The sequence below is a fragment of the Cimex lectularius genome, unplaced genomic scaffold (assembly GCF_000648675.2).
Source record: "Cimex lectularius strain Harlan isolate CLEC.00 unplaced genomic scaffold, Clec_2.1 scaffold111, whole genome shotgun sequence".
Lineage (NCBI taxonomy): Eukaryota > Metazoa > Arthropoda > Insecta > Hemiptera > Cimicidae > Cimex > Cimex lectularius.
Window position 1 is genome coordinate 839591 of NW_019392681.1, and position 15805 is coordinate 855395.

The window sequence follows — 15805 nt, forward strand, 5'->3', positions numbered from 1 at the left end:
TGTGAAATTCAAACAATGTTTATAAATCCCAGGCCCTGAAGATGATTTCAATAAAGATCGAAACGTTGGCACGATAAAGAAAATGTTTTCCTGAAACCTACGTCACACCAGACCTCATCTCACGATCTCCAAATAATCATTGACTAACGGTCACTAAACACCAAAAGTAACTGGTATTTTAACAAAATCAAGAAATATGAAAGCTGTATACTTTGTTTATAAATCAGTCATTTCGAAGGACCCAAAAAATACAGATTTGTTAATTAACTACATAGCTCTTAATGAAGACTGAAAGTAGGAAGACTGGCGGACAATCATTCGTACTGCAGAGGCGTCCTCATAGAGAGCCTGTATGCGGCAAAAATCCTTTGATGGTCGTCAAAAATCCGACTTTATCCCGGAGCGAGTGCGTTGAATGTGGGATAAATTCTTGGGGTTGTCACGTCCACACTCACTGAAATTCCCGGGCATGAACAAAAATTTACGATGTGCGTTGTATTCGGCGTAAATTTTTATAGGTGCGGACCCAACTTTAGATCAAACACACGAGCCAACATAGAAAAGGGCATGGAAGCACAAAATGCATTGTGCGGTTTGCTCATAAAGCCTTTATTTTATGTTTTACCTCTGCACGTTGGTTTGCCAGATCGATAAAGCCCTCCAGAGAAACGTAATTTTGACGGGGAACATTATACCTCAATGCTTAATTAACTGACTGTCGATGTACAAAGCTTTCAGCCCTTTCTAGCGCGCAAAAAATCCACTGAGAATATTAATTTATTGTACTTTTTACTGATTTTCCAAAACTCCGTGATTTTTAATTAATGGAGCAACCCTGGGGGCAGCATGGTGAATGCATTCCGAGCCTTTTAAATCTGTTTTTAACTGTGCTGTTTTTCATTACTAAAAAAAATTATTATCCTATTTGAAATAAAAGGATTACGAAGTAGCCAAGCGAATTCTTCATAAAAGCCCACCTTATCTTAATCATTTCTAGCCCATTAGGTCATTTTTTCATACTAAAACTAACTTTTTGTTACAGTTGTTTCAGGAAGTTGGGGCGGTCGCTGCGCAAAGATAAAAGTAACAGTTAAGTCTAATAATTGTGGAGACAGCGAAAACTGTTCGAAGAAGGGAGCCTGCTACACAAATTCCTCTATGGTAATCTTTTAACTTTTATTTGGCCTTATTTCAAATTAAAAAATTTACCGAACTGGTAGAAATTACTATTGCAAGCAATTAACTGTTATTTCTTCTGTTGTTTGAGTCTACAAAGGGCTAAAATTTAATTGAAAGAGAAAGAAATATTCTCAGGAGATGTTAACATGGATTTAAGATTTAAAACACAACAACGGGAAAAAAATAAACAGAACCACAACATTCCAGTGAAAATAATACTGAAATAAAATAAAAAATTGAGAAAAAGGTTTTTCTACATTTTTCTTCAACTGTTTACAGAAAGAGCCATGTGCGTGTAGGGATCGAGTTGTGTGTCTTCGAATTTGTTCATCAATTTACTATATTTTACGTACAATTTGTACGTTACATATTTAATCAAACTTTTTCTCTTATTGTAAGCAGCTAACACAAAAACGTTTCTGTTATTAAAAACAAAAATGAAGAGAGAAAGAGAGAGAGAGAGAGAGAGAGAGAGAGAGAGAGAGAGAGAGAGAAAGAGAAAGAGAGAGAGAAAGTGTGGGAGAGAGGGAGGGAGAGAGGGAGGGAGATTTATTGTCTGCCTTCACGGCGCCAAAGGCCAACAATTTCACAACGCCCAGAAGTCGTGCGGGTTTAGCCTAGCGTACAAATTTGTACAATGGCTATTATTTACAACAATACATAAAGTCTAGCAATAATTATATATAATTGAGGAATTCGTAGTCCTTTGTTTCATTGAGACACTTATTTTATGTAGTCATTGAGCCATAATAAGTCTAGAAGGTTTTAATGGAAATACAATAATACTTGTCCCAACAAATAAATGTATATTTGGTGTCATTTTCTAGTCAATATTTTGTCTTGTATACCCACAGTTATATTTTTAAGCGTATCAGCTAGAATGATTTGCCAAGCGAGAAGGTGTGTGTGTGTGTGTGTGTGAGNACTTGTCCCAACAAATAAATGTATATTTGGTGTCATTTTCTAGTCAATATTTTGTCTTGTATACCCACAGTTATATTTTTAAGCGTATCAGCTAGAAGGATTTGACAAGCGAGAAGGAGAGTGGGAGTGTGTGTGTGTGTGTGTGTGTGTGTGTGTGTGAGAGAGAGAGTACTCTGAGGTGGTCAGAATAAATGTACAAACGTAATTCATTAGTGTGAATGAAGGGTCTCAATTGTCCTGAGGACTATCAAGTACTCTGGGGTAGGGTGAATGCACTCTGGTGCGTAAATGTAATTTATTAGCGTGAATGGAAGCGCATATTTGCCTCGAGGATATCGAGTAAACTTGGTTCGTGAGAATACTAACCTGACTATCATGTTTTTATCTTATTTCTATGTATTTTTTTTATTATTTGTCTTATTTTCTCCACGCGTACTGGGATGCTAGAAGTAGAACAAAAAAAGGAGAGAGTTGGTTACCGTTGAATAATAAAATGTTGTAACTCAGCTGGAGAAACAGAAAAAAATTAGTAGGATTAAGAGAGAGACAGAGACAGAGTGAGAGAAAGAGAGAGAGAGAGAGAGAGAGAGAGAGACAGTGCGTTGTGTTGTGATTTTGTTTTATTTCTTTACTTTTTGTTTGTTTATTTGTGTGTTGTCACTCTGTAAATTTAATTTTGGTGTAGTGATATCATTATAATCACATATAGTAAAGCTTAGAAGAAAAAACTACTGTTTTACTAATTGACATCATAAACATTAACTAAAACTTAAAGTATGGAAAATGTTGTTGCCTTTTTTATTTTATCTTGTATATTTGTGTTTTGTAAAATATTAGCGATCCACAATAAGAAAAAAAATCTATATTTTACACGATACGATAATCGGTGTGTGTGTGAAAGAGAGAGAGAGAGAGAGAGAGAGATTGATTGATATCGCTTTATTTACATAATCTCTCAAGATTTGGTCTCGAGGACCACTCTTACATCTAAAGAGAAGTACATTTATTTTTACACTTACTCTACTCAATCTTTTAGAAGTACATAAAACAAAAATATATTCCTTGGTTTTACACTTTGACCAATTGATTGTATAATATTACATAATCTGTTTACATATTAACAAGAAGGCGAACGACAAATAACATAACAATAACTAAAAAAATTAAATTTTGCTTTTCAAAATAAAAAATAAAATTTCTTCAGGACAAAGTAAAATACGTGAACTTTCTTTTACAGGGTATTTATAAGTACTTATTAACAGAGGGATATTAAAATGTCCGACAGTATTATGATTTAAATTAAGCATAGTTTTAAATTGAATTAACCTTAATTTTTACATATATTATAACAGTGATTAAATATACATAAACTTAGTTATTAAATTAACAATAGTAATTAACATAATAAAAATAAAAGAACATTTTGTTCTTTAATTTTTCTCACTAATCTCGCACATACTTTGAAAGTAGCCGAGTTTTTAATTGTTTTTTAAAACTTTCTATTTTATTACATTTCTACATGCAGTTTGGGAGTTTAGAGAACGTTTTGGCACCTTTCACTATAAAAGAATTACTAAATGTTTTTGTTATATGTTTTTGTACATATATATGCCTATCTTTATATTTCGTATTTATATTATGTATTTCAGAAGTGAATTTAATGTTCTCATATATATGCTGGGNTACTATATAATATATCACAAGAAAAAATCATATACATTTATGCATACACACATATATGATATCAGATTAGATTAGATCTAAAAAAAAGGAGAGAGAGATCTAAAAAAATAAATTTACATATTACACATTCCTTTAAGTTTCAGGGGAAATGCGGGGCAATATTAGATCCCGTTACATTAATTGATCTATTTGATCCCTACTCTAAATGTTGAGTTTTAACAATATTGTGCTCGTGAAAAATTACAAACAAAAACACAAATATAGGATATAAGCAAAATGAAATCAGGTATATATTGCATTGAGTAGCTTTAGAGATGTCACAGGAGTAAATGATATGTGTAAATACAATAACAACATAAAAATAATAAAATATAACAGTAACTTGGCATAAAAAGTAGGATAATCAATTTAAGTTTAATCAAATTAAAAAAATAAGCAAATAAATGAATAAATTAATTAATAAAAAACAAATAAGATAAATACATTAATAAATTAAAAGATTAATAATTAAACAAATATGCAACGTATGTACATATATATACACGTTCGAATACATAATTTACAAGATTGCAGAGTGCCTACACGCACATACATACGCATCTTTACCCATATATTAGCCTGATTACTAGTTTAATATATTTTTTTATTCTCCTGTGCTTCCACATCGTATTTGCAGGGTACGTTCCAATGTCTTGGCATGTAAGATTTCTGTGCTCAATCAGTTTATTGAAAAAGTTTTCAGTCAGCCGTGTAGCTTCGTCGTATATCAATCTCATGTTTGTGCCCTCATGTAAGAGACTAATTTTAGCTCGGCGGCTCGAAGAGGTTACCAGCCTCAGAAGATTGGTTTGTGCGCACTGTAGCTTCTTCCAATTTGATCTGAAGGTATAATTCCACGCGGGGTAGGCGTACAGGAGGTCAGGCTTTACGACAATTTTGTAAAGGAGGAGTTTATTATTGAAATTGAGTCCAGAGTTGTTGGACAAAAGCGGAAAGAGGTAGCCACCTTCCCTTTTCTATGATTTCATTTACGTGACTAGAGAAATTGAGCCTGTTGTCCAAAATAACGCCTAAGTATTTGATTTTTTCATCCCATTGAATTTGCAAGTGTTAACAGATACTTGGTCTATAAAGACAGGGCGATGCCTGGATATATAATATGCGCCATTGTAATTATCTACCATAATGGACTTTACAAACTTAATAAATATAAAAAATATAATTTCCAATAAATTATTTAATTAATCGAGTTAGAGTTGTATTGCTCAAATTTGGCTGATAATACTGGAACTACTTAAAATACAATAGAACGGTTGTAAGATTTTATCGTATGCACATTAAAGGCTAGCCCAATCAAACCGCTGAATAGACAAACTTGTTAGCAAACCGATATCTTTTGAAAATCTCGATTTGAGATAACTAGAAGGTTCGAATGTAACTAAACTATATATACAAATATTATGAAATGTTCTAAGGTTTTGTCTACAGGAGGATGGCTTGTGAGAAAATGTTTAAACTTCTCAGATATCTTTCAATTAATTAAGGTTTTTAGTTGAGATTTAAAAAAAGTCAGTGTCCGAGTGGATCGAAGTCATGATAGCTCAACTGGTAGAGTAGCGGCGTATCTAGCCGAAGGTCGTTGGTTCGAATACCGCTCGTGACAGTGACTTTTTTATTTCAACTAAAAAACCTTAATTAATTGTAATGTGGTTAATTAATTGGTCAAGCGGACCACGAAATTATTGCATTTCTAGTCAATATTTTGTCTTGACTACCCACAGTTATATTTTTTAAGCGTATCAGCTAGAAGGATTTGACAAGCGAGAAGGAGAGTGGGAGTGTGTGTGTGTGTGTGTGTGTGTGTGTGTGTGAGAGAGAGAGTACTCTGAGGTGGTCAGAATAAATGTACAAACGTAATTCATTAGTGTGAATGAAGGGTCTCAATTGTCCTGAGGACTATCAAGTACTCTGGGGTAGGGTGAATGCACTCTGGTGCGTAAATGTAATTTATTAGCGTGAATGGAAGCGCATATTTGCCTCGAGGATATCGAGTAAACTTGGTTCGTGAGAATACTAACCTGACTATCATGTTTTTATCTTATTTCTATGTATTTTTTTTATTATTTGTCTTATTTTCTCCACGCGTACTGGGATGCTAGAAGTAGAACAAAAAAAGGAGAGAGTTGGTTACCGTTGAATAATAAAATGTTGTAACTCAGCTGGAGAAACAGAAAAAAATTAGTAGGATTAAGAGAGAGACAGAGACAGAGTGAGAGAAAGAGAGAGAGAGAGAGAGAGAGAGAGAGACAGTGCGTTGTGTTGTGATTTTGTTTTATTTCTTTACTTTTTGTTTGTTTATTTGTGTGTTGTCACTCTGTAAATTTAATTTTAATTTTCCTTTGGAAGAAGCCAAAAAAAACCTTAATTAATTGAAAGATATTAATTGGTCAGGCGGACCACGAATACTAGTGAATTTAATAAGATAAAATGAAGTATAAGTATCTTCACTAAAGCGCTCTGTGGCCATTTCATTTGTCGCCGAGAATCAAATAGATTACACATCTGAAAAATGGCAAAAAGGAGGGAAAACTCAAAAGGTGGGTTTGAGATGGGAAGTTAGTGTCCGAGTGGACGTATTTACCCGAAGATCGTGTGTTCGAATCCCGTTCGTGACATTGACTTTTTTATCTCAACTAAAAACCTTAATTAATATAAAGTTATTAATTGGTCAAGCGGACCACGAAAACTAGTGAACTTCTCAAATATGTAGCTTGATGTACGATTAATTTTATGAGGAAGGGTGATAAAAATTGTCTTCATTTCTAGCTGTGTTTTATCACACCCCCTCCCCAAAAAAAAATTATGAAGTCCTATAGCAGGGATAACCCGACTCGACAGATATATACGTTTATATAAATGAGATTCGTTATTACAATGGAAAAGTTCTAAAATTAATAGGCCGAGGATTTTACAAGCTTTCGTGCCTATTGTTCATACATAAAGCTTTGGAACTCTTCACGGAATTCAAATAAATAAGCTATTATATTCTCTAGCCCGATTATACGGAATAAACTCATTGCCCACCCAGGCTTTCTGAATAGTATATTTCCGAACTTCGATTATCTGCCTTGGGAAGGATTATGTCCCACCATCCTTTTGAGAAGGTTCAATTTTACCTGGCCCCAATCATATCAGTGGTCGAATTCGGCAAATTTAATCAACAATTTATGAATAGCCAGAGCGCATTCGACTCGCATTATGAAAAAGCCCCAATTACTTTTCTTATATATGACATAAAGTATTATCTGGATTCTTTTATTAAATATCTACTGTCTCTCAGTATTATATTTATATATAATTAATTATTGCTTGACTATTTTTCCGAGAAAAAATCATTTTAAAATTGTAAATCAGAAAACACTTTTTGTTTTAAAAATAAGCATAAACCGCAAGATAAAGGAACTGGCTGTTGATTAATGGTCTAAGCTTTGTAAAGATATATTATTAAAGTTTGACAGTCTATTCAGCGGCCCAGGGGGATTTTTTTTTAATCGAAGATAAAATTGTCAGAAATTAATACTGTGAGTGTTTTGATTAATGGGAAGACTTTTTCTATATCAGCGTTTAACGGTCGATTTTTTTAAAGCCTCATTTAAATAAAATATGGCAATATTTCGGAAAATATTTATACGTTTATAATAAATTTAACCGGGCCAGTCTAACCGATTATATATATATANATATATGTATTATGTATATATATAAAAGTGTTAAAAGTGGATCAGTTAGTGAAAGAATGGTGAGGGAGTAAAAAGCGAGAAAGTGAGTGAGTTAGATAGTGAGTGAGGGAGTAAAAAATCGAAAGAATGTGTGAGTGAGTAAAGGAGCGATGAAGTGAATGAATTGGTGAGCGGGTGAATGAAGAAGTGAGGAGAGAGAGAGAGAGAGAGTAATGGAACGAGTGAAAGAGGTGTGCTGAGTGAAGAAGTGAATGTGTCAATGATCGGTGAGTAGATGATTAAAGAAGTGAAAAAGTGAATGAAAGGGTGAATGCGTGAGTGAAAGAGAGAGTGAGGGGGTAAAATAAAGAGTGAGTGAGTATGTGAATGAGAGATTGCGTGAGTGAGGAAGCAAATGAGTTAATGAATAAATGATTCTAATTCTACATTAATGAATGATCCATGTTGGTGCTTGTTCTCCCAGCTCGGTGTTTTTCTGTTTTAACTCTTCTACTTCAGCTTTTTACTTTTTAAACACTATATCCAACATATTTACTGCAGTATAAATACCATTTCTTAAATTTTTACGTGAATTAGCGCTTATTTTTGCAACGGTGTGTGACTGAGTAATATCTAGATAATACAGTATAAACAGTATCATCACTGCTCGACGCCTTCTTTTTATCGGGTGAGGGAGAGAGTGGGTGAATGAGTAAAGAGTTAGGGAGTGAGTGATGGAATGAGAGAGTGGGTCGGTGAGTGAGTGGCCGAGATGCGAGTGAATGAAGGAGCGAAAGAGAAAGTGAATGAGAAAGTGAATGAGTGACTGAGAGAGTGTAGTGGTAAAAGAGCGAAAGAATGAATGATTGAGCAAATGACTGAGGGTGTGAGTGAGTAATAAATTAAAGGAACGAGTAATATTGTGAGGGAGTGTGGTATTTAGGAAGTGTGTGTTCATTCAATCGTAACAAATGAAAAAACATTTATATCTAATATTATTTGTATGTTTGTTTGTTTTAAGTTTTAAGCTACTTTTTAAACAAAAAATAAAATCTTTCCAATTTACTGCTTCTTTTTTCTTTTTTTAAAATTTAAGATTTGTATTTTTGAATGGATTTTACACAAAAAAGATACTATTCTGATTTGGTAACCTATTTCATCAAACAAACATTGCTATTACTAAAATTCATTGGATTTCGTAGACCTATTGACCAAATAACATCTTTCAATTAATTAATTTCAATTATGTAAGGTATTAATTGAGATTAAAAAAAATTGAAAAAGGGCAAAAAGAAGGGAAAATTCGAGAGAATGAGTTGAGTTGGAAAGTTAGACTTGAAGTCACGATGGCTCAAGTGTTTAGATCAGCGGCTAATTGAGCCGAAGGCCTAGAGTTCGAATCCTGCTCGTGACACGACTTTTTTTATCTCAACCAATACCTTACATAAAAAATTAATTCTTATTACTATCAACAAAGATGACAATACGCGCATGTCAAAAATTACAACTATTGTTTTTTATGACGGTTGAACCAAAAAAAATCCTTAGGTCAAAATTGACTTACAAAAAACAAACTTATCAAGGATGCTCTTCTTGTGATTGGTCATTTTAACACGCACAAAACCTAATAGTACCTAATAATTACGAGTGCATGTTTTAGTATAAAAATTAATATAGTCACATTGTACTATGTTATGTTAAAAATGTATTATCTACTAAATATATATTTATTTAGGTAGTGTTCTTATTTTTACATGACTTTGCGTTAGATATTGTCTAATGTTTGCGTACTTTGACGATAGTTTTGTATAGTTTCTCCAGTTATTTTACTAGGTTTACTAAACGTACTTTGTCTGGAGATTTGCTAGACGATTACTTTGCATCCGATCGACATGGTCCGCCTCTCCTCGCTCGTCTTGTCTCGCATTTGTCGGCATATCTAGTTTTTGTGTAGCTTTTGTTAGCCGCGTTCCTTTAGGAAATCTGTGGGAAAAAAGCGGTTGGATGATCAATGTTGCCATTTTTCTGTGTTGTCTGATAGACCAAGTCTGGAGCGTTTTGATGTGTTATAATAATTTTAATTTCACTATTTTGTTACGTTACGTTTTCAACTGAGTAAATAAAGTGTCTGATTTGTTATTCAGAAATCGTGAGGTGCGGTCTGGACCAGACCGCATCTCACGATTTCTGAATTATTATCGATTCACTAACGGTCACTAATCACCACACATGTTTGATTTGTGTGTTCTTTAAATTTTTCGGAAGGTTCATTTTTCCCTTCCTATTTTTCATAGTGGTGCTGTTTAAAGTTTGTAGTTATGACGTTTCCGAACATTTTGGTCGGCCTATTTTCAATATTTTGTTCTGACATACATGCGATATTTTTAGTGACGGGTCTGTGTATAAATCAGCGAGAAGTCAATTCTCTATAAATAATATTAAAATATTAAACTTATATTTTTAGGAGGATTACGAGTGTCAATGCTGCCACGGTTACATTGGGCCACACTGCGAAGAATGGGACTCTTGCTTCCGAAATCCATGCAAAAACAACGGAATCTGCGTCGATATCTCTCAGGGGCACGAAGGAAATACTTTTCAATGCCTCTGCCCATTCGGTAAGAAAAACTAATCCAAAACATAAATTCTGACTTAATTTTTATAGTATAACATATTTCATAACATAGTGAGTATGAACTTTTTTTCACAAAAATAGTAGTCTGTAATATTTTATTAATTTTTGTTATGTGTGATTTTGATACAGTATCGGATGTTGAAAAAAAAGCTAGGTTACATATTTATTATTAATCCGCCAACCAGACGAATGGTAAGGTGTTATAAAAACAAAACAAAAACAGAGTCGCTTTCCATAATTCATGGAAGAAGGAAGGCAAATCGGCCGTTTTTGCCGTTCGAGGGGTTTCGAGGGCGAAACACGTGGCATTTATGCTCCGGAGGTGGTTCAGCAACGACCACTCGTTAAGGGGGAAACAATGTATCCTCGGCGTTCCTTCGGCCGCATTTAACCACGGGAAAATGGATGAACAGGCCATTTAAGAGAAAAACTTTACAGAAAACCAGATGAGTAATTATTGTTTCCTTCTATTGAAAAGATAAAAACAACCGGGCTTCAAAACAAATCTACTTTTGAATTCTTACTATTTCACTGTGTTCAACAACTTACTTTTATTAATTATGTTTATTTGTTGTCTTGCAACAATTATAAATCAATTTTCATCCAACCACCAACTAATTACGTGTCATCGAAATGGTTTGTTTAGCATTTAAGTACTTAAGCTTTGATTATGCCCGAGTATAACTACTAATTTTTCTAGATATCTCTTATTTCTTTCGCTCAGGCACACATTTTTTCTATATCGCTCTCTCTCTCTCTCTCTCTCTCTCACTCTCTCTCTCTCTCTCTCTCTCTTTCTTTCTTCCCTCTGGCTATATCAAATCTAGCTAAGCTAGGTTAGACAAAATAGTAAGTAGAAGATGAACCAAATATAGTGTGCTTCTTGGACAATTTCCATGAAAATGATTAAATATATTAAGCCTCAATGACTAGATAAAATAAGTGTCTCAATGAAAGAAAGTACTACGAATTGTTCCATTATTTATAATTATTGATAGACATTATGTATTTTTTTAAATAATAGCCCCTGTAAAATTTGTACCCTAGGCTAAACCCGCACGACTTCTGTGCGTTGAGAAATGGTTGGCCTTTGGCGCCGTAAAGGCAGACATTATAAATATTAATTGAACCATGTACAATAATTAACATTATAGCATTTTTAATAATTGTTTTTATGTCAACTAGTCAATTTAAAACAATAAAAATTTTATATTTATAAATTTGGACATTTGCTAAATATTTTTATCAGGCCTATTGAAACCATTATGAAGCAATAAAAACGAAACAAAACTTCCCGTATAGACTAAAGACGTAATCAGGTAATCCCTAGGCACATTAAATTTCTTTTTTTATCCCTTTTTTTCTTCCCAGAATTCCTTGTCAGAGCATCGACAAATGCTCTTCTTTTTAGGTTGTACAAAAAGAAAATAATGTTAAATTAATATTTAAAGTGGAAAAATGATCCTCTCGAATGGGTTAACACCATTCCTCTTTATTTTTTCTTTCTCTACCTATCTCAATCGTTTTATCACTCCCTTTTTTCCCTTCTTGACTTGGTTAATTTATCTCTCATTCTTTTCATCCTGCTAAAATACATGTATCCATTAATTATCGTGTGCCAACGAACTCTTTTGCAATCTTTTTAAAGGAAAGAGAATAACCCAAAGCAGCTGAACTCTAGGGTCACGCAAAAGTGATACATTCCGCGCCGTACGACCTGGATAATAATTTATTCTCATTTAGTCTCTTTCTCGCCCATTCTCTCTCTTTCTTGCCCCTTCCCTCTCTCACATTCTCTCTTTATCACTCTCTCTATCCTCTTTTCGCTCTGTTAAATATATTTTTGTTCTAATTGGTACGCATAAAACAATATAACTGTGGTTAGAACTAGACAAACTATTAATTAGAAAATGACACGAATTAACGTCTATTTCTTGTATAATTTCCATTCAAAGCAATTAAGAGTCAATGACTAGATAAAATAAGTGTCTCAACGAAAGAAAGTAATACAAATTGCTCAATGATTTATAATTATTAATAATCATTATGGTATTGTTTTAAATAATAGGCCTCTCTCTTCCTCTCTCAGTCCCTCCCTTTCTCTCCTTCTCCTTCTCCCGCTTAAATACACTTTCTCATTATCGCTTTCTCTCTATTCCTCAGTTTCAATCATTGTTTTCTTTCTTCCTCTCTCTCTCTCTCTCTCTCTCTCTCTCTCTCTCTCTCTCTCTCTCTCATTTTCTCCCCTTCCCTTCTCCCGCTTATATACACTCTCTCATTATCGCTTTCTCTCTACCCCTCAGTTTCAATTATTGTTTTCTTTTTCCCCTCACTCTCTCTCTCTCTCTTTCTCTCTCTCTCTCTCTCACTTTCTCTCTCTCACTTTCTCTCCTTCCCCTTTTCCCGCTTATATACACTCTCTCATTATCGCTTTCTCTCTATCCCTCAGTTTCAATTATTGTTTTCTTTCTCCCCCCTCACTCCCACTTTCTCTACTTCCCCTTCTCCCGCTTATATACACTCTCTCATTATCGCTTTCTCTCTACCCCTCAGTTTCAATTATTGTTTTCTTTTTCCCCCTCACACACTCTCTCTCTCACTCTCTCTCTCTCTCTCTCACTCACTTTCTCTCCTTCCCCTTCTCCCGCTTATATACACTCTCTCATTATCCCTTTCTCTCTATCCCTCAGTTTCAATTATTGTTTTCTTTCTCCCCCTCACTCTTTCTCTCCTTCTCTCTCTTTCTCTCTCTTTCTCTCTCTCTCTCTCTCACTCTCTCTCTCTATCTATCTATCTATCTATCTATCTATCTATCTATCTGTCTATCTATTTATCTATGTATCTATTTATCTGTCTATCTATCTATCTGTCTATCTATTTATCTATATATCTCTCTATAGATCTGTCTATCTATCAATCTGTCTATCTATCTATTTATCTGATCTATCTATCTATTTATTTATCTATTCTCAGTGATTATAAGAGAGGTGGGCGACCTAAATTTGCGAGTATTTATTCAATAAAACAGTATTCATTCGTTCATTCATTCTTTATTTTTTTTCTTCCTACACAGGCACACATTATCTCTGTATCTCTCTGTCCTTATAAGGTATAGAATTCCTCTCAGGGGTATGGTATCGAGGTCTTCATTGTTCATGAATGGCTACCCTATGTACAATAGCCTTTTCCCTGCTATTGCCGTGCATTTAGAAAGGATATGTTCTGTTGTTTCTGCCTCCACTAGGCACAATCGATACTGGTCATCTATTGTTTTTTCCATTTTTTAAGTGGCATATCGCTGGAGTATTGTAAATACACTCGTTTCATCAACGGTCACCTCATATTTTGATTACTAATTTGCAATCAAAATGACACCAATAGATCTATTTTTACGGGTATAATCAGCAGTTTAGGCTAAATTTCTTCTAAAAATCGTGTAGGGTGAAAATGATTATTTTAAATAATTTGATTAAAAAAGTAAATAATTTTTTTTTAAATATAACTTTCAGACAAACCAATGATTAAAGAAGACATGAATCAAATCGAAATTAGTACATGCTATATTGCATATAACTATCAAGTGTAGTTTTACAATGTAAAAATTAATTAAGCAGTTTGTAATTTAAAAGATGTGAAAACAATATTCTCAATATTGTTTGGCATCGATCGCTCGAGGATTGCCTATTTTGAGTCAATAGATTTTTTTTTGACGCTACGCCAATAAGCTTCGGGAGGATAGCCAAATGACAAGAAGTTAATAATAAAAACAAACAATGGATGGATTAACAGTTTTAAAAATAAACTAATTAAGTTGTTTTGTTAGAAAAAATGACTATACAAATAGAATCAACTCTCACAAACAAAAAATATTAAAAGGTTCAAACGTTTTTGAGTCATGCCTGACTTTAAAAAAACTTCTTATTTGAATATGACAAATTAATTTTTGTCTTATTATTTATAATATTACATAGACGGAGATAAGCAGAAACACAATTTTAAAAAAAAATTATTTTATCCATGTTTTTTAGTTGGTTCTATTGAACTAAAGTAATGATTAATTTTTTTAAAGTATTATACATAGATCGATTTCGAGGTTCTGCCCGTACTCCATCTTCAGCTGTCACCAACAAATATTATTAATTAATAAACCAGCATATTAACAATAAATGAAAATTGAATATTATAAATAATAAGATAAAAATCAATTTTAAATTATCAACTTATTGAAGAAAAAATAAGAATTTATGATTTTTTTATGAGTTTTTATAACAAATTAGTATGTAAATGACCAAAATACTTTTCCAAAGAAATTTTACATTTTAACAGCCACTTTGGATTGATAGAACAATAGAGCCTTATGCAGAGAAAGGTTGCTCGATGTGTCCCACATAATAGAGGCATGTCATGCCTTGGCTCCATACAGAGAGCGTGTAGGCATGCCGCCGGACTTAAGAAGAGTTCTCGAACACGGTAGCGAGTTTCAGTCCCCTGTTCCGCTTTTTAGAGGAAATTGGGTTTTTTTATTGTATATAGTATGTCTTATGTGTTGTGTGTCTATATGTTTTGTCTGAGTGCATGTATTTATTAGCGTGAATGGCGAGGGGTGAGGGTGAAATATAACGTCATCATCACCCCTCGAACGATGAGAGCGTAAGAGTGTGTGTTCGGGGTCGATGGCGGAATATTTATAAAAGTACCCCATCGACCCCAATCTAGTTTAGTTTAAGTATATTTCGGTGGAGGAATATCAAGTACTCCACCGACCAAACGAATGAGTGTACTGTATGGATGTATTTAAGTGTATGAATGTATTTATTTGTATGAATGTAGTGTTTGAAGAGGTATAGAATATAGACTTAGTTGGGGGCTGAAATGACCTAGATGTCGAAAGCCCCAGCCAAAAAAAAAAAAAAAAAAAAAAAAACCAATAGAGATTATATTGACTCATGTAAAACTCTTAGGAAAGTTTATTGTTTGATCAATATTTACCATGTAACTATGTTTAATTATAATTTCCTAAAGGTTTTCCTTTAGATTTTTCTTAGCAAAGAAAGAAAAACATTTAAAGTTGTCTGTTTTATTCAAATTTTATTTGCTGTGTTATCGGCCACCATGAACTATCTAAAAAAATAAATTTGTCTATTTTATTTAGTGAAATATGATCAAGTTTAAAGTTGTTTTCTTTATGTAAAAGTTTTTTTAAGCTAGATTATATGTATTGTATATTTTAGAAATGTTTAGTTTCGAAGTGATCAGCATTTGTAGGAAAAACCAATCGGAAGTAACAGATTTTCTGTCAAAAGCTTTCAAAAGATAGATTTGTTAATTTTAACTCGTATTAACCCGTGTTAATGTTTTTATTATTTTAGATTTATTCGTTGTATTAGCCGAAATACGAATTATTGACTCACTCCCCATGAAAGACTTTATTGGCTCTACGTTAGAGGTTGCCAGGAGTGATAGCTCAGAAGGAAAGAAATACAAGTGCGGTTTTAGCCCTCCCGAGATCGAATATCATCGAAACTGCGAGAGTTTAGTATTTTACCTTGTTAGAACCTGAGTTTCCGCTTTTCCCTTCCAATTCCACCCTTACCACTTCCATAACTTCCCTGCCCGTCCTATCCGTGTCAGACCGCAGCCCGTGAGGAGATCCCGAAAAAAAATT

The 15805-nt window shown here is 33.6% G+C and overlaps 1 protein-coding gene across 1 annotated transcript in view; it reads left to right on the forward strand.

Annotated features, from left to right (window-relative positions):
• LOC106668579 (delta and Notch-like epidermal growth factor-related receptor) overlaps positions 1–15805 on the forward strand; it is a 131140-nt gene that overhangs the window by 107696 nt on the left and 7639 nt on the right. The window contains exons 4-5 of the mRNA XM_024225637.1: positions 1043–1161; positions 9970–10123. Of these exons, the coding sequence (XP_024081405.1) occupies positions 1043–1161; positions 9970–10123 (273 nt within the window). The remainder of the gene's footprint in view (positions 1–1042; positions 1162–9969; positions 10124–15805) is intronic.